Source organism: Sycon ciliatum, chromosome 11 (genome assembly GCF_964019385.1).
Source record: "Sycon ciliatum chromosome 11, ocSycCili1.1, whole genome shotgun sequence".
Taxonomy (NCBI): Eukaryota; Metazoa; Porifera; class Calcarea; order Leucosolenida; family Sycettidae; genus Sycon; species Sycon ciliatum.
Window position 1 is genome coordinate 10,924,646 of NC_088653.1, and position 24,812 is coordinate 10,949,457.

At 47.2% G+C, this 24,812-nt stretch overlaps 1 protein-coding gene and 1 non-coding gene across 2 annotated transcripts in view; one reads left to right on the forward strand and one right to left on the reverse strand.

Annotated features, from left to right (window-relative positions):
• Positions 1 to 21,398, reverse strand: part of LOC135827528 (serine/threonine-protein phosphatase 2A regulatory subunit B'' subunit gamma-like) — a 34,175-nt gene extending 12,777 nt beyond the window's left edge. Inside the window, exons 1-14 of the mRNA XM_065340010.1 lie at positions 21,344 to 21,398; positions 19,375 to 19,550; positions 14,777 to 14,826; positions 14,415 to 14,469; positions 12,115 to 12,168; positions 11,829 to 11,884; positions 10,501 to 10,541; positions 9,942 to 10,012; positions 6,223 to 6,267; positions 5,561 to 5,648; positions 5,166 to 5,221; positions 3,355 to 3,430; positions 999 to 1,059; positions 114 to 189 (exon numbers count right to left, since the gene is read on the reverse strand). Coding sequence (XP_065196082.1) covers positions 114 to 189; positions 999 to 1,059; positions 3,355 to 3,430; positions 5,166 to 5,221; positions 5,561 to 5,648; positions 6,223 to 6,267; positions 9,942 to 10,012; positions 10,501 to 10,541; positions 11,829 to 11,884; positions 12,115 to 12,168; positions 14,415 to 14,469; positions 14,777 to 14,826; positions 19,375 to 19,550; positions 21,344 to 21,395 — 957 coding nt within the window. The 5' untranslated portion in view covers positions 21,396 to 21,398. The remainder of the gene's footprint in view (positions 1 to 113; positions 190 to 998; positions 1,060 to 3,354; positions 3,431 to 5,165; positions 5,222 to 5,560; positions 5,649 to 6,222; positions 6,268 to 9,941; positions 10,013 to 10,500; positions 10,542 to 11,828; positions 11,885 to 12,114; positions 12,169 to 14,414; positions 14,470 to 14,776; positions 14,827 to 19,374; positions 19,551 to 21,343) is intronic.
• Positions 1,955 to 2,027, forward strand: Trnar-acg (transfer RNA arginine (anticodon ACG)). Its single transcript has one exon. It is a non-coding gene; the product is annotated as a tRNA-Arg (tRNA).
• Positions 21,399 to 24,812: the final 3,414 nt, after the last annotated feature.

Genomic DNA, 24,812 nt, shown 5'->3' on the forward strand with positions numbered 1-24,812 from the left:
ACTGAAAGACAGACGTGCATACCTCCTGAAAGCAAACAAAGACTAGTGGCATTTGCTTTATTTGAGCTTCCAGCTGGAGAGGACAAACGACGACACGTCACCGCCACACTCACCATCTCTCCTTCGTAGGTCAGACACTCGGCAAACACACGGTCTACAAAAACGGGACTCAGCGTCCCAGTACCGTACCTGAACAGGAACACAGCACACGGCAGCAGCAGCAAACACATCACACATTACACACACACACACACACACACACACACACACACACACACATGCACACACACACACACACACACACACACACACACACACACACACACACACACACACACACACACACACACACACACACAACAAACACACACACACACACGCACGCACGCATGCACGCACACACGCACGCACACACACGCACACACACACACACACACACACGCACACACACACATATACACAGAGGTATTCTGACTATTTTGACTATGTTAGTACCTATGACGGTCATTTGCTGGTGAGGTGGACGGACTACACTAAGTACACACGAGCTATGCACCAGACACATTAGTAAACACAGCAGTAAGGAAGTAAATTATCGTGTCCGTTCCCGAAGGGAACTCACGACGGCTGCTAACACCCGGTAAACCCTAGCGGCAGATGCAGCGCCTAACGGTGGGGGTGAGTGGATACGTCTCACAACCATTGGCACAAGTGCCGAGAAACCCCATTAGCCGCATCCATGTACCCCTTGTGCCTGGCCACAAGTTCCCAGTTGACCGTGGCTAGCAGCACGGCTGGAAAAACCGCTCCCAGGCAGGACTTGAACCAGGTACCTCTCGTATCAGCGACGGGAGTAAATACAGCAGTGACAAGAGTAAACATATCAATGATGGGAGTACTAGTACACAAGCAACCCCCCCCCCCCCCCCTCCCCCCCACACCCACACACACACCCACACACACACCCACACACACACCCACACCCACAGATAGCTCACCCCATCAGCTCTTGCTCGCTGAGCATGCCGTTGTGGTCGAGGTCCAATGCCAAGTACTGACCTGGGAGCGTGAACACGAGACAAACACAACAGACCAGACAAGAACAATTCAAACACATGAACACACACAACACGACAAACACACACATGACAAACACACACACATGACAAACACACACATGACAAACACACACATGACAAACACACACATGACAAACACACACATGACAAACACACACATGACTACTACTACTCAGGTATACTACTAGTATGTGCATCACGTCCTTCCCTATCTTTCTTGCCGTGCTTTGTCTGTGCACACGTCCACACCACCAAGGTCGGCTGAACAGCAGGGCCCCGTCACCACTTTCCGCATTTATTCGGGACCATAAGTGTCCTGACTACACCATAGCTCAGTGGTTAGAGCATCGCTAGCTACAAGCCAGGGTCCCTGGTTCCAGTCCTGGTGGTGACAGTCAATTTTTTCTTCAGACTTTTCCCGTTTGTCTCTTTCCCTCAAACTAGTGAAGATAAGTGGACTAAGAAAAAAATAAAAATATAATCACTCAATCTGCGGACAGCATGCTGTTTCGTTCTTTTTGAACTCATCAGCGCAGCACAGAGGAAATGAGGCCGAACCTGATAGCAATGAAAATAAAAATTTCCAATCAGGCCCGAACGTACCTTGCCAGAGTGCTCAAACTGACAAGTCAGTGAGCTCTGCGTAATGCAAACAGCAAAGGCACTACCCCACATGAGAGTGCTCAACTACTACAAGAGCAGGAGCGAAAATACTAACTAAAATAAATCACTGAACTCCTAATGCCTAGAGCTGGACTGGATAAAACGAGGGTCGAACAAGCAACGAATTTTCAAACCTGCGGGCCCAGAACGTGAAATAGAACACGTCCAATAATGATGTTGTCCTGCACATATGGGTTTGTGAAACTGTAGACGGTCGCGTGGCCCAACGGACAAGGCGCCTGACTACGAATCAGGAGATTCCAGGTTCGAATCCTGGCGTGATCGCATTTTCTCGTTTTTTTTTCATGAAAGTGCCTACGCATGCCCACATAGAGAATACTAGTAGCAAGAGTGCATAAACAAGAGTATGCAACTGTGGTTATGGCCCAGTGCGCGGCGCGCTGCCTTCATTACGTAACTTGCCTTCATCACGCTCTGAAAGCATGCATTCAAACTCACAATTTCTCGTACGAGCCCATCCGTTTTTGCTCGATTCGTTCCAGTACCTACGCGATCTCTGAAGTCTGGCGCGTGAACTCCAGTTGCGTACGAAAGTTCATTTCAAACCAGAGGGAAAGTGCGGTGTTTGATTTTCCGCAGTGCCCGGACTGCAGCTGAATGATGTAATGAAGGCAGCGCGCCGCGCATCTGGCCCATAGAAAAGAGATCACAGTTGCATACTCTTGTTTATGGACTCTTGCTAGTAGCAGAGAACAACAACGACAACAAATAATGTGGACTTCCATTGCTTCCTCTTTTTTGCACGGCCGATTTATCGCCACGACAGTGCTGCTCAATGAAATCCGGTCTCTAAAACCAAAAATGTTATTTCTCCTTCCCTGCTCACTTTGTATTCTCATATTCTCATTCTAACTGTACAGAAATGGAGACCCCCTCGATAGGCCTAAACATCCTCTGGGGAATCCTTGAAATCAATAATACAAATTATACAAAAATTGTGAAATGTGTGCTTCTAGCCCTGAGCCACTTCACGTCCCAGTGTTTGCACATCTAGGGACCGCACAGCGCCCGACCCGGCGTGGCGCAAGCAAAACTTCCTAATGCTGAGTTTGGCTCTTCACACCACGCCCAAAGTGTGGTGTACGTGACGTTTTCCTCCGAATAGCAGTGACAACATGGAACTTGGCGGGGAAAATCGAACGCCTGATACAAAAACGCAGACGGAGTATCCAAACCCCTCCATTAGCCGCATCCATTGTACCCCTTGTGCCTCGCCACAAGTTCCCACTTGACTGTGGGTAGCAGCATGAATGCAGCGCATGAATACTCAGGAAAATATTACCGGAGACCAAACGGACCCCAGTATACCGGGAACGGAAGAAAAAAAGTCAAAGTGGATTGAGGGTTACAATGGGAGGTATGTATCTAAGATGGCCGTCACCTTTGGGCCGGGGCAAGTTACCCCATACTTGGCAGGTACAACCCGTTATAGTACATTTCAGAGTATGACGTCACAAAGTTCATGATCTTTTATTTAGAGTTGGTATGACAGTGTGTACGGTTGTAGTGGACTTGCCATGCAAAACCTAACGGCGGTGGGAAATGGATGCATACGTCTCAACGCCAACAAGTGTTTCACAGAACAACCTACCGTATACCCTCAGAGCGTGCGGTGCTGAAAACCAGTTACAACGTTGCTGGTCGGCCGTCAGCTTGTCGTCGCGTAGCTACAGACATGCACGCCAACGACAAGGAACACACCGACGTGCCCATGTGTGAGCGGGGTAGTTAGTGAGTGTGTGTGGGTGTGGGGGGGGGGGGGGGGGTGCATGTGTGTGAGGGGGGGGGGGGGGGGGGAGGGGGGGGGAGACACTAATGAACACGACTCTGCACCGCAAATAGACGCACACACACATAAGCACGCAAATTACATACGCGTACTCACATGCACAGATATACTTTGAAGTACGCACACGTAAACACACGTAAAGACACGCACGCACGCGCACACACACACACACGCGCACACCAGCGCTGCCACACTTCGAGGGATTAACACGCATGCACTCGCTATTGCAGACCAGTGGAGAGCACACATCATATGGAGGATTCATGGAGTGCTGGGCAACCGAATCTGGCATGTGATAATCACGCACGTCCACGCACGAGGTGCAGCCCATGAAATGGGCACCCATGAAATGGGCACCCATGAACTGGGCGGAGTGTGGACAGCCTGTATGATAGTGTGTATGTATGTCCACGCACAAAGTGCAGCCCATGAGATGGGCGCCCATGAAATGGACGGAGTGTGGACGGCCCACGCACACGAGGTGCAGCCCATGAAATGGGCACCCATGAACTGGGCGGAGTGTGGACGGCCTGTATGATAGTGTGTATGTATGTCCACGCACAAAGTGCAGCCCGTGAGATGGGCGCCCATGAAATGGACGGAGTGTGGACGGCCCACGCACGAAGTGCAATGCCCGTTAGGAGGCAGGAGTGTGGGAGTATGAGTGTGATGGCCGAAGGCCGTGATAATTGCCAGATGAGAGGAGATAGCTGGCCCAGCACTCCTATTTATTTTCGTCTTGTATGAATTATGATACCTGTGTTGAATCAAGGATATCAATTTTATTCATAGATGGGAAGAGGTGGGTGGGTGAGAAAGGAACAAACCGGTGTTCTTCTCACTACCCAAGCAAAGCAAATATGAAGTAGCAATGTGGCCAGCGCAAAGTATGGTGTATGCGTTACGGGTTCAAGCTCCGATGTGTGCTGCAGCCGCATATGGCTGGTTGGCTGGCGAGTTCAGGTGAGTTCCGGAGTACGCATGTTACATGCCACCACAGCGTGCATGTACGTGTTACTTGACATGCATCAATGAATAGCGTGGGATCTGCGGGCTCTTTGGAAGCCGCGGGAGCGCGTGTGAAGTGGTGGCTTGTGCAATGTGTTAACCTACATTACCGCAAGCTCTAATGTGCTATAAAAATATGATGGGGGTCCGGGGGTGTCCCCCGGCGGGGGTTCAGGGGGCAGGGCCCCGCGATGAATTTATTTTAGGAAAGTGGCTTGCTGTTGGGGCCCCAGAACACATGTTTAATTGTCCAGCACACGCACTACAACCTTGTCAATTATGCAGACCGGCCAAACGCGACCTGGAAGCGCGGAATTAATGGCCAACTGGACTAAAAAGCGCTCAAAATAAAATAATCGGTTGTCCCTCTTTGGGAACAAAATCGGTCGGTTTGTCGGACAAGCGATCAAAAATCCGACGATTTCCGAAAAATCAGAGCAAGTGGCAGCCCTGACACACACACACACACACATGCGCATGCACACACATACACATACACACACACACACAATGGGCCCCACCACCACACTCCATTATTCACCCCAGGGTCTGGAGATAAGTGGATTTTGTCGAGAGAGAAAAAACACACACACACAGAAGCACACCTGAAGTAGCTCGTCAAGAAACTTGCAGGACATGATGTCTTGCACCTTCACCTTGCCTGCAGACACACACACACACACACACACACACACACACACAAAGACAGAATTCAGTTGCAGTTAGTCATCGCGTGCATGCGTGTGGTTGGAGCATACACGAATTGGCGTCGCGTAGCTTGTTTATCAATATGTATACCGAGTACGTGCCACAGGAACAACCGCAAGACCGGCAAGACGCGTTTGCTGTGCAGTGAAGCCGAGACCCTAGGTCGGTGGAGCACATCAGACCCCGTCACCACGTCCACGATTCATGCCTGCGGTGATGCACCGCTGCTTTGCATGTCATGATTGAAAGCTGTGGCCTTAGTAAAAAAATAAACACACACTCACACACACACCTGTCCTCAGCGGGTCAAGGAAGAAGAAGAACTTGCGCACGGCGGTGCAGACGAAGAATGAATAGAACGAGTCTTCCAGGCCATTCAACTGAGAGAGAGAGATATAGAAATACGCACACATACAAACACACACACACACACGCACGCACACACACACACACACACACACACACACACACACACACACACAAGCACATATCGGAAATCTTTTATTTCAATGAGCTGCGCATAGTGAGGGGCGGTGCTGATTTCCTTTCTCTCGTAGCCCTTCGGCCTCTCCAGCAGGTTCCAAATTCCACATGGGTCTCCTGAGGGTTGGCAATACTCTAGACTGGACCTCAGGTGCAAATAACAGATTTTACGGTCCTCGGTGTTACCTTTACTGAAGGCTCACAATACCACCTCACAATAATGCCTCAGCGTACGACAACGCAAAACTCGTACAGTCCCAGATCTCGTTTATTCGGTTGTCTGTTATCTGCCTCCCTTGCCCACCCAGAGTAATAAAGTTTCGGAGAATATCCACAGCTAACACCTGGGTCTCTCTCTCTCTCTCTCTCTCTCTCTCTCTCTCTCTCTCTCTCTCTCTCTCTCTCTCTCTCTCTCTCTCCTCCTCCTCCTCCCCCCCCCCCACCCTGTGTCACACTGTATTTGGCACCTACCTGAGGAAGAGTGGGAATCAGCTCCAGGATGTAGTTTTCAAAATCCTACGCCACACAAATCATATGCATACGTGCACACACACGCACGCACGCGCGCACACACACACACACACACACACATGTCCATGCATGCACATTATTATTATTATTATTATTATTCTCGTATCCGTCCCGAAAGGGACTCACGACGGCAGAATTAACCGTGAGCATGTGTGTGTGAGAGTGGGAGAACGAAATGAAAAAGAAAAGAAGAGTCTTGTAATAACTGTCAAATTTAAGAAGAGCAGTACTAGACTAAATGGCTGAGCAGATGTTACTCCATTGTTTTCTGTCGCGGGCATAGGTGCCGAGATCACGAAGGCAGCTGGGCTTAAAAATGCAGATAGGTGTGAGGCGGACGTCTCGCTGGAGACTTGTGGTGAGGCAAGAGCGGGGTGCACCTATTCGAAAGGGCTGACTGGTAGCATATGTACAGAAAGCAGTGAGAGCAACATTTGCAGGGATGTCACTTGGCTGGCGTAATATATGTCCTAATAGCTTCCACCTGTCCCGCTTGGCCATTTCAGATACAGAGCACTGGCCAGTAACAGCGTATAAATCTGCATTCGAGATGACATCTGGGTAGGTTATTCCAAGGGTACACCGCAGCTGTTTCCTATGAAACACATCTAGGCGCTTTTCTTGTGCACGGGACAGGCCATGGCAAGCAAGGTTGTAGGTCAAGATTGGTAGAACGAAAGTGTTGTATAAACGAATTTTGATGGGTGTAGAAAGCAGGTTGTGTTTGAACCATAACTTCAGAGTGTCTCCAAATGCTCTTGCGGCCAAGCCAATACGGCGTGTTACGTCCTCCCCGGAGCCGTATAGCGAGCCGAGTGTCTTCACCTGTCGCCAAGCTTCTTTACCACGAGTTGTGCCGACCTTTCTAGATGTTGTAGAGGTGGCATCTCCCAAAGTGGGTTCCAGGTAAATACGGATCCACTCAGTCTTACTGGTATTGACGGTAAGACCCCATTCGGAGAAGACGCCTGCGATGACGGGTAGGGCGCTGGTAAGGAATGATTTTGATGTGGAGATGAAGTCTACGTCATCGGCGTAAGCTGTTTCTTCAGGTAGAATGTTGTCTGCTGATGGTCGGGCTGGCAGTCGGTCACGTACCATTCGTAGGGCTGCTTCCAAATAAACCGTGAACAGTACCGGTGACAAACCATCGCCCTGGGGGACCCCCCGAGCTGTCTCAAAAGGTGCGGACTGTGCTTCGTTCACGCGAACTGTCAGCGCCGTGCCAGATAGCAGGTACCTAACCAGTCGTAAACCGTCCGCGTCTGCCATGCACAAACACATGCATACACATGTTTAACAGCTGTCTAAAATTCATACTCTAAAACCGGGAATTTTCGGTATTTCCCAAAATCAACGGTTCGGTAGCGCAAAAATTCGGTAAACCAGCTTTCCAGATCCAAAAATGCATTTTGCACACTGTTTGGCATGGCACGCGTATCAATTAGGATTCTTGTGCGTACCGTACTGCAGTGGGCATGTATGTATGTATGTATGTATGTATGTATGTATGTATGTATGTATGTATGTATGTATGTATGTATGTATGCATGTATGTATGTATGTATGTATGTATGTATGTATGTATGTATGTATGTATGTATGCATGCATGCATGCATGCATGTATGTATGTATGTATGTATGTATGTATGTATGTACCAGCTAGTTCGGTTGGTGGGTACACTTATGCCTGATTGTGTTGGGTCTGTTGCCAACGGTCTTGGCTACTTGAAGGTGTAATGTTGTACCTGCCACCTTTGTTGGTTCCAGGGTTCATATACTTTCTATTTGAAGTATACATACCTGTTAACCATGGACTGCTTCTGGCTAGATTAACTCTTGTGTAATCAATGGTGCTAGTGAAGCTAATATCAGATCCACTCTGATTTAGTCACCCACACTAGTAGCACGTATTACCTTCACTGGGGGCAGGGGTAACTGCAGTTGGATCCCAGGACGGATACGCTGATGCCGTCAATCCTTTTTCTGCACCTTGTCCTCACCCACTTACTGAGGTGTGGTGAGCCCATAAGTGGGATCATTTTCAAGTCCACCCAGAGTTTTGGGGATTTCAGGGGGTGTCGGCCGTTGGGCGGTTCAATAGCCAATTGAGTCATCTTTCCAAGATTCCTTTTGAGTCTCTCTCCCCTCTCCCGGGGAGACCCACGTGACCAGTTTTGGCAGTGTGCAACAAGTACAAGTACAAGTATGTATGTATGTATGTATGTATGTATGTATGTATGTATGTATGTATGCATGTATGTATGTATGCATGTATGTATGTATGTATGGATGCATGTATGTATGTATGTATGTATGTATGTATGTATGTATGTATGCATGCATGCATGCATGTATGTATGTATGTATGTATGTATGTATGTATGTATGTATGTATGTATGCATGTATGTATGTATGTAAGTATATGTATGTAGACTACTAGCACTGTAAAGTACCGCCAGAGCGCCCCACCATCTCATCCTTTCATGGTCGTCTTCTGGACGTGGTTTCCTATCGGTAGGTCATACGACACGGACCTTGTACACACATTGCACGTTGTGCAGTCAATCCGCAACCAGTTTATCTTCGGGCGGATGCGAGCTCCACATAAAAACATGCCAAGTGTTACCTTGGTACAAGTGTTACCTTGGTACAAGTGTTACCTTGATACAAGTGTTACCTTGGTACAAGTGTTACCTTGATACAAGTGTTACCTTGGTACAAGTGTTACCTTGGTACAAGTGTTACCTTGGTACAAGTGTGACCTTGATACACTAAGGTTCTCACAACGTACACACTTAGCAGCATTCTGCCATACGGTTTTCTTCCCTTGCCTGTAAAATCAAGGTGGGGCGGTCTCGTGAGACGGGGCGCTCTCGCGAGACGGGGCGCTCTCGCGAGACGGGGCGCTCTCGCTAGACGGGGCGCTCTCGTGAGACGGGGCGCTCTCGCGAGATGGGGCGCTCTCGCGAGACGGGGCGCTCTCGTGAGACGGGGCGCTCTCGCGAGACAGGGAGCTCTGGCGGTACTTGACGGTACTAGTACTAAAGTCAACTTTGCGTATAACGACACTCGGCGGCGGGGCGTCAGAAAAGTGTCCTTATTGGCCAAGTGTCCTTATACCCGAAGTCTCATTATATGTATTACAGTTGGATGGGACTTTGCTCTGGGCATGGAAATTCTGTCGTTATTCGCGAATTGTCGTTATATCCGCAGTTGTTATTAGCCAAGTTGAGTGTAGTGCATGTGTCGTGACCCCGAGAATCGGGCGCACTTACAGCACTACAGCCGTCGCCAACTAAATCCGTCCAATGCCATGCTAGCTACCGGTAGCTGTACGGTGGTGCATGGGCCGCATGCACTGCCACTGCTAGCACCGGTACTAGCCTACAAATCAGTGCACGGCACATGCCCTGCTGCCGGCCGCCGGGCCTGCATTCACTCACTCAGTACATGAAGACTAGAACCGAGAACCACTGGAGCATGCACTGTTCTATACCTGATTTACCAGCAGCGGGAACAGCAGCACCAGCAGAGCCAGACCAAGTCATGGTGGTCACACGTGGTGATGATGATCCGAGTGAGCTTACAGCACATGGGCAGAGTCCCCAATGTGTGCCTGGGGTACACAATGATCATGTGTAGTTGTAAACTTACGACTTCAAGGAGAACCCCGGTGCCGTGCGAGTCGTACAGACTCAGGCCTATGCGCGTCTGCTGCAGCCAGACTGTAATGCAGAGATGGAGAGATGTGCACACACGTACACATACACACACACACAGTATCCTGTTCAGCCGTTCAACACTGTAGGTGAGTGTGGCCTAGGTCAGTGCGTGCCAACACATATGTTCATACTTACAAACACTGTCCTTCAATAGACACCGTGCAACATCAATACAGAACATCACAAAACAACATGCAAGTTTACTAGTTTAGGCTATATTCATTCAGGATATTGTTTATGCGCACACAGATCTGACGTTAAGGGGTTCAAAACTTGTCCAACTTTTCCAACGTTCACGAACGCTTACGTCACAGTGCTCTCAAACTAATAAGATGAAATAGAAAATGACCTATAAGCTACTAGTTATGACTGACAGTGACAGACTAAGGTAAGGAGATATTATACACAGTCATATAGGTCCTTTTCTCTTTACATATTACTATTGGCTCAATACCCGAGTTTTTAATAACATGAAATTCAAACCTCCTTACCTTTTCTCATTATGTAGGCATACAGGCGACTGATGGGTAACCTGGGAGAGAGAGAGAGAGAGAGAGAGAGAGAGAGAGAGACGAGGAGGTACGAGAAAGACATTGATACACAAAGAGACAGACAGACAGACAGACAGACAGACAGACAGACAGACAGACAGACAGACAGACAGACAGACAGACAGCAGACAGACAGCAGACAGACAGACACACAGAAATGAAGAAAGACGGAGAGACAGATAGGCACATCAGTGGCTGATCCATTGCTGGCCTGAAGAGGGAGCCCGCCTTTTTTTAAAGATATACAGTCGACTCCACGTATAACAGACTCGCACATACATATAGCAAATTACGGGATATAGCGAACCAGTGTCCATGTCCCTGTTTGAACCCGCACAAAGCTGACCCTTTATAGCGAACAGTTTCGGTTATAACAAACCAAACATTGTAGGGCCGTATGTAAACCAGGTGCATTCATTCTGTCGTGGGCCACTTGCAAGTCATGACTTGCTGCTTGTATGGTGTGAGTGCATTTCTGTCATAAGGAACTTCGGCTATAAAGAACTAATTCTCCTGCACAATGGTGTTTGTTATATCAGGAGTCAAAGGCTGCACGTACGGTAAGCTCCACAGTGTCAACACTTCTCAAAAGGTTGAAAGTGCAGAAGTGCCAGGCACTTAGTCCGTAAGGGCGACAGGGAGCATGCCCCCCCCCCCCCCCCCCAAACCCCACCCTAAAAGCTTTCGACCCTCACTCAGTATGTGAATGCTTGTGCCTAATGGCCTAGGCATCGCAGTTCACAGTACGTGCTGTGAATGCAGAATCCAGGGCCAGTGGCCAAAGTCCACTTGTACGTGTACCGAAAATAAAACTTGTATGCGTAGCTAGCTTTAGCTAAGCTGTACAGCTGCATGGCTGCATGGCTGTACTCTAGAACAGCTTACCGGCCACGAGGGTCTTGCTGCTAGAGCTTTGCATACACCATGGGAGTGAAGTAAGAGCTGCATGAACCATGGCAATAACCATGAGAAAAACAATGAGAATGACGACGAGAATGATGTTAGCAACAACAAACATCAACGGCAATGGCAACAGCAGCAGCACCAGCAGCAGCAATAATAACAGCAGCATCACCACCACCACCACCGCCAACAACAAGTGAGAATAAAGAAATCAAACAACACCTCTTATCGGCCACTGGTCATCGTGAGAATAAATTCAAACCACGAGGACGACAGCGGCAGTGACGGTGATGGGGGAGGGGAGGGGGGTATGGGGAGAGGCTGGTGCAAAGGTGACCGACCGGAAGGCCCAGCTACAGCCTTACCTGAACTTTTCGCCGGCCTCTTGGCCTACGCGCACAAAGTCGTCAAAATTGATCATCTGTATTGGGGAGAGAGAGAGAGAGAGAGAGAGAGAGAGAGAGAGAGAGAGAAATAAACGGACACACGTGTGACCGTTTCACCACTAGGTGAGAGCTGGTCGAGCTGAACACTTTTGGCTATGAACTCTTGGTTATTTGACAACAGGGCAAGCTTCACTGACCCACGCTCCACGTGCAGTTCACACACTGACCACCACAGCGGCGGATCAACAGAACACCAACAACTCACCTTCTCTTCATTCTCCTGACTGGAGTATTGCGTCTGTAGAAGAGCCCAGACAACCTGGGTAACGGACAACAAACACCAGGGGCGTCAGAAGGTATTTTAGTGTGCTACGCTCAGACATCTCAACTGTACTATTTATGCGCGAGAGAGGCTGAGCTGAAAATTTTGGAAATTCAGAGCTCAAATCAGTGCATTTTATTGATTCATGGGGTACTCGGGGCAAAGAGTGGTACGGTCAATACCGTAGTGACCGTACCGTGTGCGACGCCCCTGAACACCCGAAGGTTTAGTTGTCTGATGATTGCCGACGGGCATGAAACTACTAGCTGCCGCGAATGATCAGATGCGTGGTGCTCCGTGTCGTGTGTAAGAGATAGCTCTATTCAAATGAATATTGCGCACTCTACCTAGCCTGAGGACTCTCAATTGTTTGGCACGAAGTATAACATTGACGAAATCGGCAAAGGCAACAACGATGACGACGACGGCGGCGGCGGCGACGACAACAACAACAACGATGTCTTATTGGCGATGGTGCCATCGTGAGAATAAAGAATTCAAAATCAACAACAACAACAACAACAACAACAACAACAACAACAACAACAACAACAACAACAACAACAACAACAACAACAACAACAACAACAACAACAACAACAACAACAACAATACCAGCAGCAGCACTGGAGGCGGCAGCAATGGCAGAGATAATAGGAATAAGTGAGTGTGGAAAATGTGTCAGTTGTCAGTAAGTAATTCAAACGTGCGTAGGCACGTTCACGCACACACACACACAGAGTGGGTGTCGACGCACCCGTAAGATTTCGAATGCACGTGAATGGCCCAAATCCAACTCAACAAGTGGGGAAAGCAGCCATACTCAGTGACTCGGTGACTGAGTGACTCAGTGACTGAGTGACTCGGTGACTGAGTGACTCAGTGACTGAGTGACTCAGTGTCTCAATACAGCGCAGCACTATACACTATACAGTATACTGTAAAAACAGAAATTTTCGGTGGTGGAATATTTTCGGTATTCTCCAAAATCGGCGGTTCGGTGGAGAGAAATTTTCGGTAAAACCCGTTTTCCAGGTAAGTGTACTAGTACTACATGTATACAGTACTACAGTGTAGTATCGGTTGTACCGAAATTTTCGGTGCGTTTTATTATCGGTAAAAATTGTCGGCACCGAAGTTACCGAAAATAAAACACCACCGAAAATTTCTGCTAAGGGGCCGTCCGTAAATGTCGATAGTTTTTACAATCCGTGAAATTTTCGTACCTGGGTGGTGGGTGCAGCCGAAATTCAAAGTAAATAAAATATCGATGACACGCAGACCTGGCGCCCAGTACTGCGTGTGCGTGGGTCTGCGTGCGTCGAACCACACGTACACGTAGATTGTTGTCTCCAAAAAATGTAGTGGAGATCGAAACTCTTGAAGCAAAAGAAAGAGGGAAGTTTGTCAGATATTATTCACAAGTATAATTATTGCACAATTATTCGAAGGACCACAATACCTGATTAATCCGGGTCAAGTCCAGCTCTTATTTGAACTCCACATCGAAGAATTGCTACATCGCCAATGGTTAGAACAGTTCCCATGTGGAGCGTGGCCTAACGAAAATGGCACGGCAGACTACTTTGTTTGGTACAGCTGCCTAACGAAAATGGCACGCATGACTACTTTGTTTGGTACAGCTGCCAAAAAAGATAAGTTTTTCAAAGAGCTTGACAGCCCTTGTGAAGACGACGATGGCTACTACGCCGTCATCGAGGCCTTGTGGACTGTTGAAACGTCCAATAATCGATCTGCAATTTCACCAAAGCACAGAAGCAGTGGATGGAGACGTTTTCCGCAGACCCGCAGGCAAGGTCGGAGATCATCCAAAAGGCCAATTCACTCAGAGCGAAGGACGGGCAGAAGCTAGGAAGTAGCATTGTAGTCATACGCTGTATGGTTTCTTATGTATTCAGCAATGCATGTGCTTGCTGGATTGATTGCCCATAAAGGGTATGATGTATTTGGAATGAGCTGAAGACCAAGTGATTCTTGGACAACAATAAGTCTGCCAAAATACATTGCTGTACTCTAGTTATGAATGACACGGTGAGCGCATGCCTGCGTGTGTATGGACTCCATGGACTCCACCTACATTTATGTAGGTACAGTACATGTGTCATCAATATTTTATTCCGTAAAAAGTAGGGGGGTGGGTGGTGGGTCCTGGTTACTTTGTAAAATTCACGGATTGAAAAAACTATCGATATTTACGGATGGCCCCTAAAGTATACACTCACATCAAGGTCGCTGTTCGTCAACATCTCCTTGCTAAGACGCTGCACATGATGTGCTCTGAACGCAAACAGAAAAAACAAGAACGGGCACACACACGCGCGCGCACGCAAACACACAGCACATACACACACACACACACACACACATGCACACACACACACACGTCCAATGACCACACATACACACACACATACACACACACACGCAGGCGCACACGCACCCAAAACCGAGCATGCGTGGTTGAACACTAGCGTACAGAAATGCAAAACAGAGTACAAATTTTACATCAGAGTGCACATTGTATAACATTTTCTCACGAGACGAGCAAAGCATGACATCATCATAATAATCATAGCATGCTTACCGTGCTTCCTCTCTCACTCTCATACGGACTGCATCGTTCTCATCCGGACACTGAACAGTGTAGAGCAAACACATACGAGCAGACAAAGAATACTGTAAAAGCAGAAATTTTCGGTGGTGTTTTATTTCGGTAACTTCGGTGCCGACAATTTTTACATAAAATAAAACGCAACCGAAAATGTCGGTATTAGTATACTTACCTGGAAAATGGGTTAACCTAAAATTTCCCTCCGCCGAAACGCCAATTTTGGAGAATACCGAAAAAACTACACCATCGAAAATGTCTGCTTTTACAGTGCGCGTGTGTGCCCACGCAGGCATAGAACATACTGTCAGGCCTGCCACCTTTCTGGGAGTAAAAGATGCCCCGCCGAGTGTCGTTATACGCAAAGTTGACTATTTATTATTTGTAATAAGTTTTCCATTTGACCCGACGAGACCATGCGACGCTTGCAGACAACAGCACGAACAGTTCACCAGCCACACTCCACGAAAGCAAGTAGTATTACTCCTGACAAGTCTTGTTTCGTTCCATAAAGATGATGGGGAACTCATCAGAGGAGAAGCAGTTGTTGAATGATGGAGTTAAGCTGAGCTGAATAATGGCAGTGGCGGTTTAGGGGGGGGGGGGGGGGCGCGCGCCCCCCCCCCCTCAAAAATTTCGACCTAGGTTTCGAAAAATAAAAGGCAGCTGCGCAGGGCGCCGGGCCGGTCTAGCTAGACTAGGCTCGGCGCGCGCGCGACCTGAAACAATTGTCCAAAAGCGGTTGCACGGTACGGTGCTCGAGCTGGTGTTGATTGTACTGTACACTACAGACTACAGACTAGTATAGTACTGTACACTACAGACTACAGACTAGTATAGTACTGTACACTACAGACTACAGACTAGTATAGTACTGTACACTACAGACTACAGACTAGTATAGTACTGTACACTACAGACTACAGACTAGTATAGTACTGTACACTACAGACTACAGACTAGTATAGTACTGTACACTACAGACTACAGACTAGTATAGTACTGTACACTACAGACTACAGACTAGTATAGTACTGTACACTACAGACTACAGACTAGTATAGTACTGTACACTACAGACTACAGACTAGTATAGTACTGTACACTACAGACTACAGACTAGTATAGTACTGTACACTACAGACTACAGACTAGTATACTGTACTGTACACTACAGACTACAGACTAGTATAGTACTGTACACTACAGACTACAGACTAGTATAGTACTGTACACTACAGACTACAGACTAGTATAGTACTGTACACTACAGACTACAGACTAGTAGTACTGTACACTACAGACTACAGACTAGTATAGACTGTACACTACAGACTACAGACTAGTATAGTACTGTACACTACAGACTACAGACTAGTATTGTACTGTACACTACAGACTACAGACTAAGTATAGTACTGTACACTACAGACTACAGACTAGTATAGTACTGTACACTACAGACTACAGACTAGTATAGTACTGTACACTACAGACTACAGACTAGTATAGTACTGTACACTACAGACTACAGACTAGTATAGTACTGTACACTACAGACTACAGACTAGTATAGTACTGTACACTACAGACTACAGACTAGTATAGTACTGTACACTACAGACTACAGACTAGTATAGTACTGTACACTACAGACTACAGACTAGTATAGTACTGTACACTACAGACTACAGACTAGTATACTGTACTGTACACTACAGACTACAGACTAGTATAGTACTGTACACTACAGACTACAGACTAGTATAGTACTGTACACTACAGACTACAGACTAGTATAGTACTGTACACTACAGTCTACAGACTAGTGTAGTACTGTACTGTACAGTGTACAGAGTAGAGTCTACGTACAGTGAGCATATGCACGGCTACAGAAACACGGTGACCATGGTGACCTGACTGTGTACTGTTGAGTGTTGTAGAGTGTGATCCCTGCTGGACGCGCTCGACGCGTCTTCAACGGTACAAACATCGAAGAAAAGTCTTCGATCGAGTCAACCAAAACACGATTCGAATGCCGAGGGCTCAGGCGATCATCCTCGTTCGAATCGTGTTTTGGTTGACTCGAAGGCCTGACCTGGGACAGTAGCATGATGTCATGTACCCCCACCCCATCCCGCCTTGACCCCCCCCCCCCCCCCCCCCCCCCCCCCCCCCTCAGCCAAATCCTGGACACGCCACTGTAATGTTATTTTATAGAGAAGATACCAACGCAAGGTGTAAGCACTCAACTATCTCACATATGTGACAAATCAACACAAAGAGGAATAGTGCAGAATGGAGGTGTTATGAACCCTACCATACTTAACTATCACAAGTGCTAAATCGATCACAATGAGAAGGAGAGGTACACAGGCATAGGTTGCGCTAGTTTACACGTCACAAAGAGTACTGAGGTGGTGACAAAGATAGGTGAAAAGTAGACGCCAAGTGAAGGCCAACAAATCATCACGGACGTCTAACGTCACATCTGAAGATTGCTGACTGCACAAGACAAATACTTCACGAACCTCGATGATTGAAATTCAGCTTCAGCCAACGGTAGGTGAAAGGAAGGCTGCTGGGTGTGACATAGAACTGTGGGCTGCTGAGGCGACGTATCCATCTAGATCTTGACTGCAGGGTTGGCGTCTAACGCTATAATCCGAGCAGCAGATCACATCCTTCCTCTGACAATGGCAGGTTTCCTGGTCCAGGATAAGTCATAATTCTTTGTTGCCATCTTCCGTAGAACTGTGGGCGGCTGAGGCGACGTATCCATCTAGATCTTGGCTGCAAGGTTGGCGTCTAACGCTATAATCCGAGCAGCAGATCACATCCTTCCTCTGACAATGGCAGGTTTCCTGGTCCAGGATAAGTCATAATTCTTTGTTGCCATCTTCCGTAGAACTGTGGGCGGCTGAGGCAACGTATCCATCTAGATCTTGGCTGCAAGGTTGGCGTCTAACGCTATAATCCGAGCAGCAGATCACATCCTTCCTCTGAAAATGGCAGGTTTCCTGGTCAAGGAGAAGTCATAATTCTATGTTGCCATCTTCCATAGAACTGTGGGCTGCTGAGGCGACGTATCCATCTAGATCTTGACGGCAGGGTTGGCGTCTAACGCTATAATCCGAGCAGCAGATCACATCCTTCCTCTGACAATGGCAGGTTTCCTGGTCCAAGAGAAGTCATAATTCTTTGTTGCCATCTTCCATAGAACTGTGGGCTGCTGAGGCGACATATCCATCTAGATCTTGACCGCAGGGTTGGCGTCTAACGCTATAATCCGAGCAGCAGATCACATCCTTCCGTTGAGTGTTTACACCTTGCGCTGGTATCTTCTCTATAAAATAACATTATTCAGCTTAACTCCATCATTCAACAACTGCGTCAGGCGAAATTACTGGTCAGTCGGCGTCACGCATTTTTCACAAAAATTTGCGTTTCACCTGCGGGGAGAGTATGCGTGTACTCGAGTCTCATCCTGAGCACGTTTTTTTCTCCGTTTTTTCAGCTCCAGTGTAGCCGTCCTCGATTGTTGTGTTCGTTGTTCAAACGAACTGGACATTCAATCATGAAGGCAGAGGACATAGGAGCCTGATTCGAGTTTCTCGTGCCATAGGACGGCCACACACAGACACTTTGGGATTTTCTGAATATAAAATACCGTACGCACGATGCTGAGATCAATTTGTGCGATATCAAATTGTTTGTGATCTACCACATCGAGCAGAACGGGATCCAAACACAAGCTTACCGACGGTTAGGCTGCCGACCTGACTGGAAAAATGATCCCTGGCTTCACCAGACGCCAGAAGTCGGACACCATGTCCCTTGCCGCGACGTCCATCTCCAAAAAGAACTCCATCTTCGTCGTGAAAAGGCTTGAAATACTCAATATTCAACCGAGATTCGCGGTCTCACCCTTTCTCAGATCGAATCATTTTTTGTTGTAGCAGTTGCAGGGCAGTTCCCCGCCACTACTTCAACAGAAGATGGCTCCAAACCATGCCTGGAACAAGCCATATCGAGGTTGCAAGCCACCCATCTCAGCACTTTTTTGAAGAAATTCAAAATTTCAATGGTGGAAGATATACTATGGAGAGAATTTCAAAAAGTATGTTTCGCGAGCGATCGCTCAACCTACGTCATTCAAACTTTGCAGGATGGTTCAGACATACATGCTAGGCATGGAACCACAGAAGATGATATCATAGCTGACACACAGAGTCACACACACAGCAGATTCGTGTGCACAGATACTAAATTAGTGGACGTCGTCATCTTCTTCCCGCTGATCTCAAATGTACTATGACGTGCTATTTCGCCTGACGGACTTGTCAGGAGTAATACTACTTGCTTTCGTGGAGTGTGGCTGGTGAACTGTTCGTGCTGTTGTCTGCAAGCGTCGCATGGTCTCGTCGGGTCAAATGAAAAACCTATTTACTACTATTTGACGGACCTATGGAAGATGGCAACAAAGAATTATTTATTATTTGCTCAACATCCGAGTTTCAAAAAAGAAAACATGAAAAGAAATGCAAAAGAATCTGCAGAGTTTCACACTGTACCTTTCTGTAGAATAGAGGTATGTGCTGATAAGTGGATGCTGCAGCGGCGGCAGCAGTCGGCGTGTGCCAGTCGGCAATGCACTGCGCCGTCATCTGCTCCACGTCCGCCTCCGATGCGGCCGACACTGCGCCCGATGGCCCGGCACCACCAGCAGCACCATCACTGGTACTGCTACCTGGATCAGAACAAAGCGAACGCAGAGTCTTTTTTTTTGAACAAGCGACGAGGGACAATACACTAAAACCTGTCCTAGAAGACCACCTGTCCTAGAAGACCACCTGTCCCAGAAGACCACTGAAACCTGGATCAAGGGATGCTATTACCTGTCAAATGACCCTGGATAAGAGACCACCTGGTAACAGAGAGCACATTTTGAAGGTCCATTGCGCCGTCGTCTCAGACAGCTGTTTCCCTGTAGTCACTGCAATAGTGCAATCAACTGATCAACTGATCAACTGATCAACTGATCAACTGGACAAGCTGCTGTTGCTGCATACACACACCCATACAATACTAAATACTCTTTAGTAAATTATAAGAAGAAAAAGAGGAGCAAAGAGCTACACGTTACGCTATAATATGCAGTAACACCACTGCAGTTACTTTACAATAAGCTCATGCGATAACATTGCACGGCACTGACCGACGGTACTGACGTTCTACACATAACTGGCAATCAGCTCTAGCACATCTCAGCTCTAGCACATCTTGTAATGTAACTGGTGTTGTTAGTGGATATTATAGCGTAACTTGTAGCTCTTTGGCCCTCTTTTCTTCTTATAAATGAATCCTTGGCTCTCCACCCGAGCCTAATTTACTAAAATTAGTAACAAAAATTCTGCTAGAAGAAATATGTAGACAGTCAAAAACCCTGGTACTGTAGATATTCAAATTTTCGCAGCTATTAAATTTCGGCTATATTCGGCACAGACCCAAAATGCCTAAATTAAAACGCCGATGAAATTTTTCACAGCATCTGTCGCACTATACCATGTACCATGCCCTCTACCCCAAGCCGAAAATAAATCGCCGCCGAAATGTCAAAAATCGTGAAGTGCCGAAATTTTGCAGGGCCGAAATTTTGTATATTTACAGTATGTCGATCCAGCTTGTACTATTGATTGCGTTTTGAAACTAGAGTCTTTCTCATTTTCTTTTTCACTGTGAACACAGCCCTGCTGGGAAACATGTGGCCAAGAACAACACAAAACAAGACACAGAGGTTGTAGGAAATACGTGACCGACGCACTGAGAGCCACTCGACCAACCAGAGGTCTCGGCGCTAGCCTCGCAATCAGGCATCGGGAGCGTGTACAACGAAGGGAATGGCGGGGTGGCGGGGTGAATCATTGAATGCATTCGATGAATATTTTCGGCGAAGTAAAGACACTTTGACTCATGTCGACTCCCAGGAAATGCAGCGCACGTTGCCGAACCTTATCCAGCTGGGTGCAGACAGAACAACACTGCAGAAGTATCCGGTCATAGTAACGACGAATCACGAGCATGACCGACAAGACTGTTGGGTGACAGCCAGGTGGGTATTCGGCAAGTGACGGGAGTCGTCCACACCACTCGCCAATGCATTGCCGGATCACCAAGATCACTCGCTGCATGGCTAACTTGCCGCATGTTGCCAATTTCAGTCCGTTCTTTTGTGCAAACTAGTCGTCGCCAAAAAAATCCACCCCTTGAAAGTAGCGCCAAGGCTCATACGGCTCATGCGGCCCTCGGATCAGTTTTGGGAACGTGCATGATGTACTGGTTAATGAAATGGAGACGTGGCACTAGTTTTGGCTCGCGGGTTGGCACTAGTTTTGGCTCGCGGGTTGGCACTAGTTTTGGCTCGCGGGTTGGCACTAGTTTTTTGGATTTCTTTGCCCAAGACTGTATGTGCATGGAAACAAAATAATTAAAACAAACAAAACGTAAAAAAAATCAACAAGTAGCTGAATTGCTTCACCGTACCCTTAGCTTCGACGAATTGCTGCAGCCTTTGCTCCCAGGACATCGTTGCCATACTCTCTGTGTGTGTGTGTGTGTGTGTGTGTGTGTGTGTGTGTGTGTGTGTGTGTGTGTGTGTGTGTGTATGTGTGTGGCACAAGCTGATTGTAGCCCGCGTGGTATTAGCCACTAGCCACTATTGTAGGCCAATAATTGGTACCTGATGGAGAAGTCCTCGCTCGCGAGCTGGGATCAGCACCACACGCAGGTAATACGTTGTTCAGTCCTGCAGCCGGCTACATTGCTACAGTGCGCTCACGTACGCCTACAAGTAGATGCGCTGCCGTCAGAGACCCCGGAGGAGCAGCGGGTTGTTGGAGAGAAATGACACGGAGAGAGTGGCTCTTGAAAGTTTGGAGTCACAGTTTTGTCCCCAGCAATGCACAAGCTGCTGTTGCCTTACTTCACAACGACCACACTGGCACTGCTTGCGGCGTTGAACGTCTGCAAAAAAACTGTCCAGTCCCAGGCTCAACACTGGGCCATTGGTTGAATCGTATTGTTTTGATTGACATTGCAGTAAACAATTTTAGCTGGTTGAAACTCGCCTCAGTTCTCAACTAGTCTTTGCATGTAGCTGCGAAGGCAAGGCCAAGGTTGTTTTGTCAATCAGCAGTCAGAAGAAATAAGTAGTTTTGCGATCAAAAGATTCAAAACACAAAACAAACGCGCTTTCCGCGGGCCAGATGATGGCCCAGATCTGCACGATCACGACTCACCAGTCTACGCTGCGGGTGTACCAGTGCATGCATGACATGACAGCGAGACACTTCGTCGCGAGCCATCTCGATACGAGGTGGTCATCGAATGACTCGACTGTGCGATTTCATGGGGGGGGGGGGGGGGGTTCGGCGCTGAATGCATTCGATGAGTATTTTTGGCGAAGTTTTGACTCATGTTGACTCCCAGGAAATGCAGCGCAAGTTGCTGAACCTTATCCAGCCCGTTGAAGTTAGTTGTGACAGCACTCGACCAGGCCAGTGGGGCTATGCCGGCATAATCCGCCGGAGCCTAGGGCGCGACAAGTGACGAAATCCAGCATTCTGTGTCTGACTATATCAGTCGGACTTTATCACTCCCTTAGTATTGACTCACATAGATTTTTGCCATACCTAAGCAGTCAAATATTCCTGCATATTTCACTCCTTAGGGCTATATTGACCGCTTATATTTGACTCCTTAGGGGTTGCGCAGTTGAACGGTGCCTAGTGCAGCAGTTTCACTGCATGAGTAGGCCGTGGTGCAACGGCTGTGCAATCATAAAACCGGGATTCATGAGGTTATCGTTCTGGAATTTGAAATACGGACTGTTTGTCGTGATAAATCTAATATTGACTTCGTACTTGGTCAGTATAGGAAATATAAACCTCGTAAAAGACCTCGGCTTCGCCTCGGTCTTTTACTCGGCTTTTATTTCCTATATTGACCTCGTACTCAGTCAATATTAGATACGTAAAAAATAATAATAAAAAAGTAGGAACTCACGACGGCCGCTAACACCCGGTAAACCCTAAGGGTTCATCTGACTGTGAGCGTCTATTTAGAAAAGCGATCCTGTCAGCTTTTCTATTATTTTAGAAAAGCGATCCTGTCAGCTTTTCTATTATTGTGTTCACATGGGAGAAAAAACGACATCGCTATGCTACGTAAGTTTCTACGTAAGGTGCTCGGTATTTCACTTAGGCTACGTAAGTCTCTACGTAACGTGCTCGGTATTAGATCTACCAACGCGTGGTAGCCGTGTGCTGTGCACGTGCACGGCAGACATTGTGTTCAGTGCACATGCATGCAGTCCGCGGATCGGTGTTCGGATGTGCATGCGCGAGGAACTTCCTTCTTTGGAACTGCTTCTTGCATGAGCTGTTTCGGATATTTCGTCTCATGGCCTGGCTTATTTCGTTTCGGCGCTGCTGAGACCTCCTTTCGCGGAATATTACTCAATGACAGGTGAGTTGACCAGTTGCCTTTGATTCATTTGCTTGTGTTGACTCTTTCATTCAGGAAAAGTGTGCTGATTTTGGGGCGGAATGCAATAAATAATGGAAAAGCTGACAGGATCTCTTTTCTAAATTTTGCTTTTCTGCTGCCGAGCTGCGAGGCCTCCTTTTACGGAATACTCGATGACAGGTGATCTCCAAGTTTACCGGTTTCCTTCGATTCATTTGCTTATGTTCACCTTTCATTTACGGAAACGTGTGCTGATTTTATTTGGATTTAGATCCATTTTTATCTCTTTGCCCTTGTCTACAGTGTGCGAAGAACGCGAGTTCAACTTCTTGACGGTAAGGCTTATGTTAGATGTGTTGTCGAAATACTCATATTCATTGTACATTGGTACGTTACAAGTAAGGCACTGGTCAGTGGCATACTATCGTTGGCAGTTCCCAATCTGGAGGGAAAGGTTCAAGTACCAATTGACCGAGTTTGAAAAATAAATTCGCATATTAGGGGAAATCTCTATTGTGGAGAGGTTCAGTAACTTGTTTGTTTCATACGAAACAAGCCAATGGGTGGAGTCCCGTCTCGTGAAAATCTCGTTTGCGCGGGCCAAGTGCACGTACGCCATGACCCGATCTCACGAAATTTCCTACGACAGTTCATTTCGCGTTCCCTGCAAGTTTCGCGTCCAAAGGTGCGAAGTTTCGCACTTCATGATGTAGAGCGAAAGTTTGTACGCATTTTCGTTTTGCAGAATCTCTCTAGTGACTCGATTGTTTCATACGAGACGAGTCAATGAGTCTGTGTGGCTTAGAATCTTTCGCTGTAGAAGAAATCTATTCGTATGTCTATTGGAGAAATAATTGTATTCACTGGTTATAAAATAGGTTAAGACAAACTCACAGAATAAAATACCATCGGTCCCTTGGTGTTCGTCCTAAAGAGGTTCGACTGGATATCATTCATACTCACCAAAAGATATGTAAGATTTTATCATTGTGGAGTGCCTTGTTTATCTCTCAGTACCTCCAACCATAGCCTTGCCCCTTTTCTCCTCAGGATCAGTGTAGTTGTTGGAACGAGGTTTTGGACTCAGCAATGTATTCGTTTACATTTTAATACATGTTTATTGTTCCTCCTTTGCTGTGTTGTTTTAGACAATCGTGGACTAACAGTTTGAAGTCATTGAACTACTTCCAAAAGTTGTATCGACATCAACAGGATTACGATTTCAGTTTCAATATGATGCTGGATGACCTTATCACGATAACCCATGACTATAAACCATTATAAACACAGAATCAACAAAAACATCTGCGACACGCACCTGGCGCATGGCTACATTTCTCAAATAAATCTGATTGAGGGTGGAGAAATCTGAAATATCTGAAAGGCAAGACAATTTTATGACAGAGTCATGAAATTCTGCAACAGCAACATGCACAGAATGACCTCCGTATAAAAAAAGTATCACCACCACTGCTCACACGTTTCC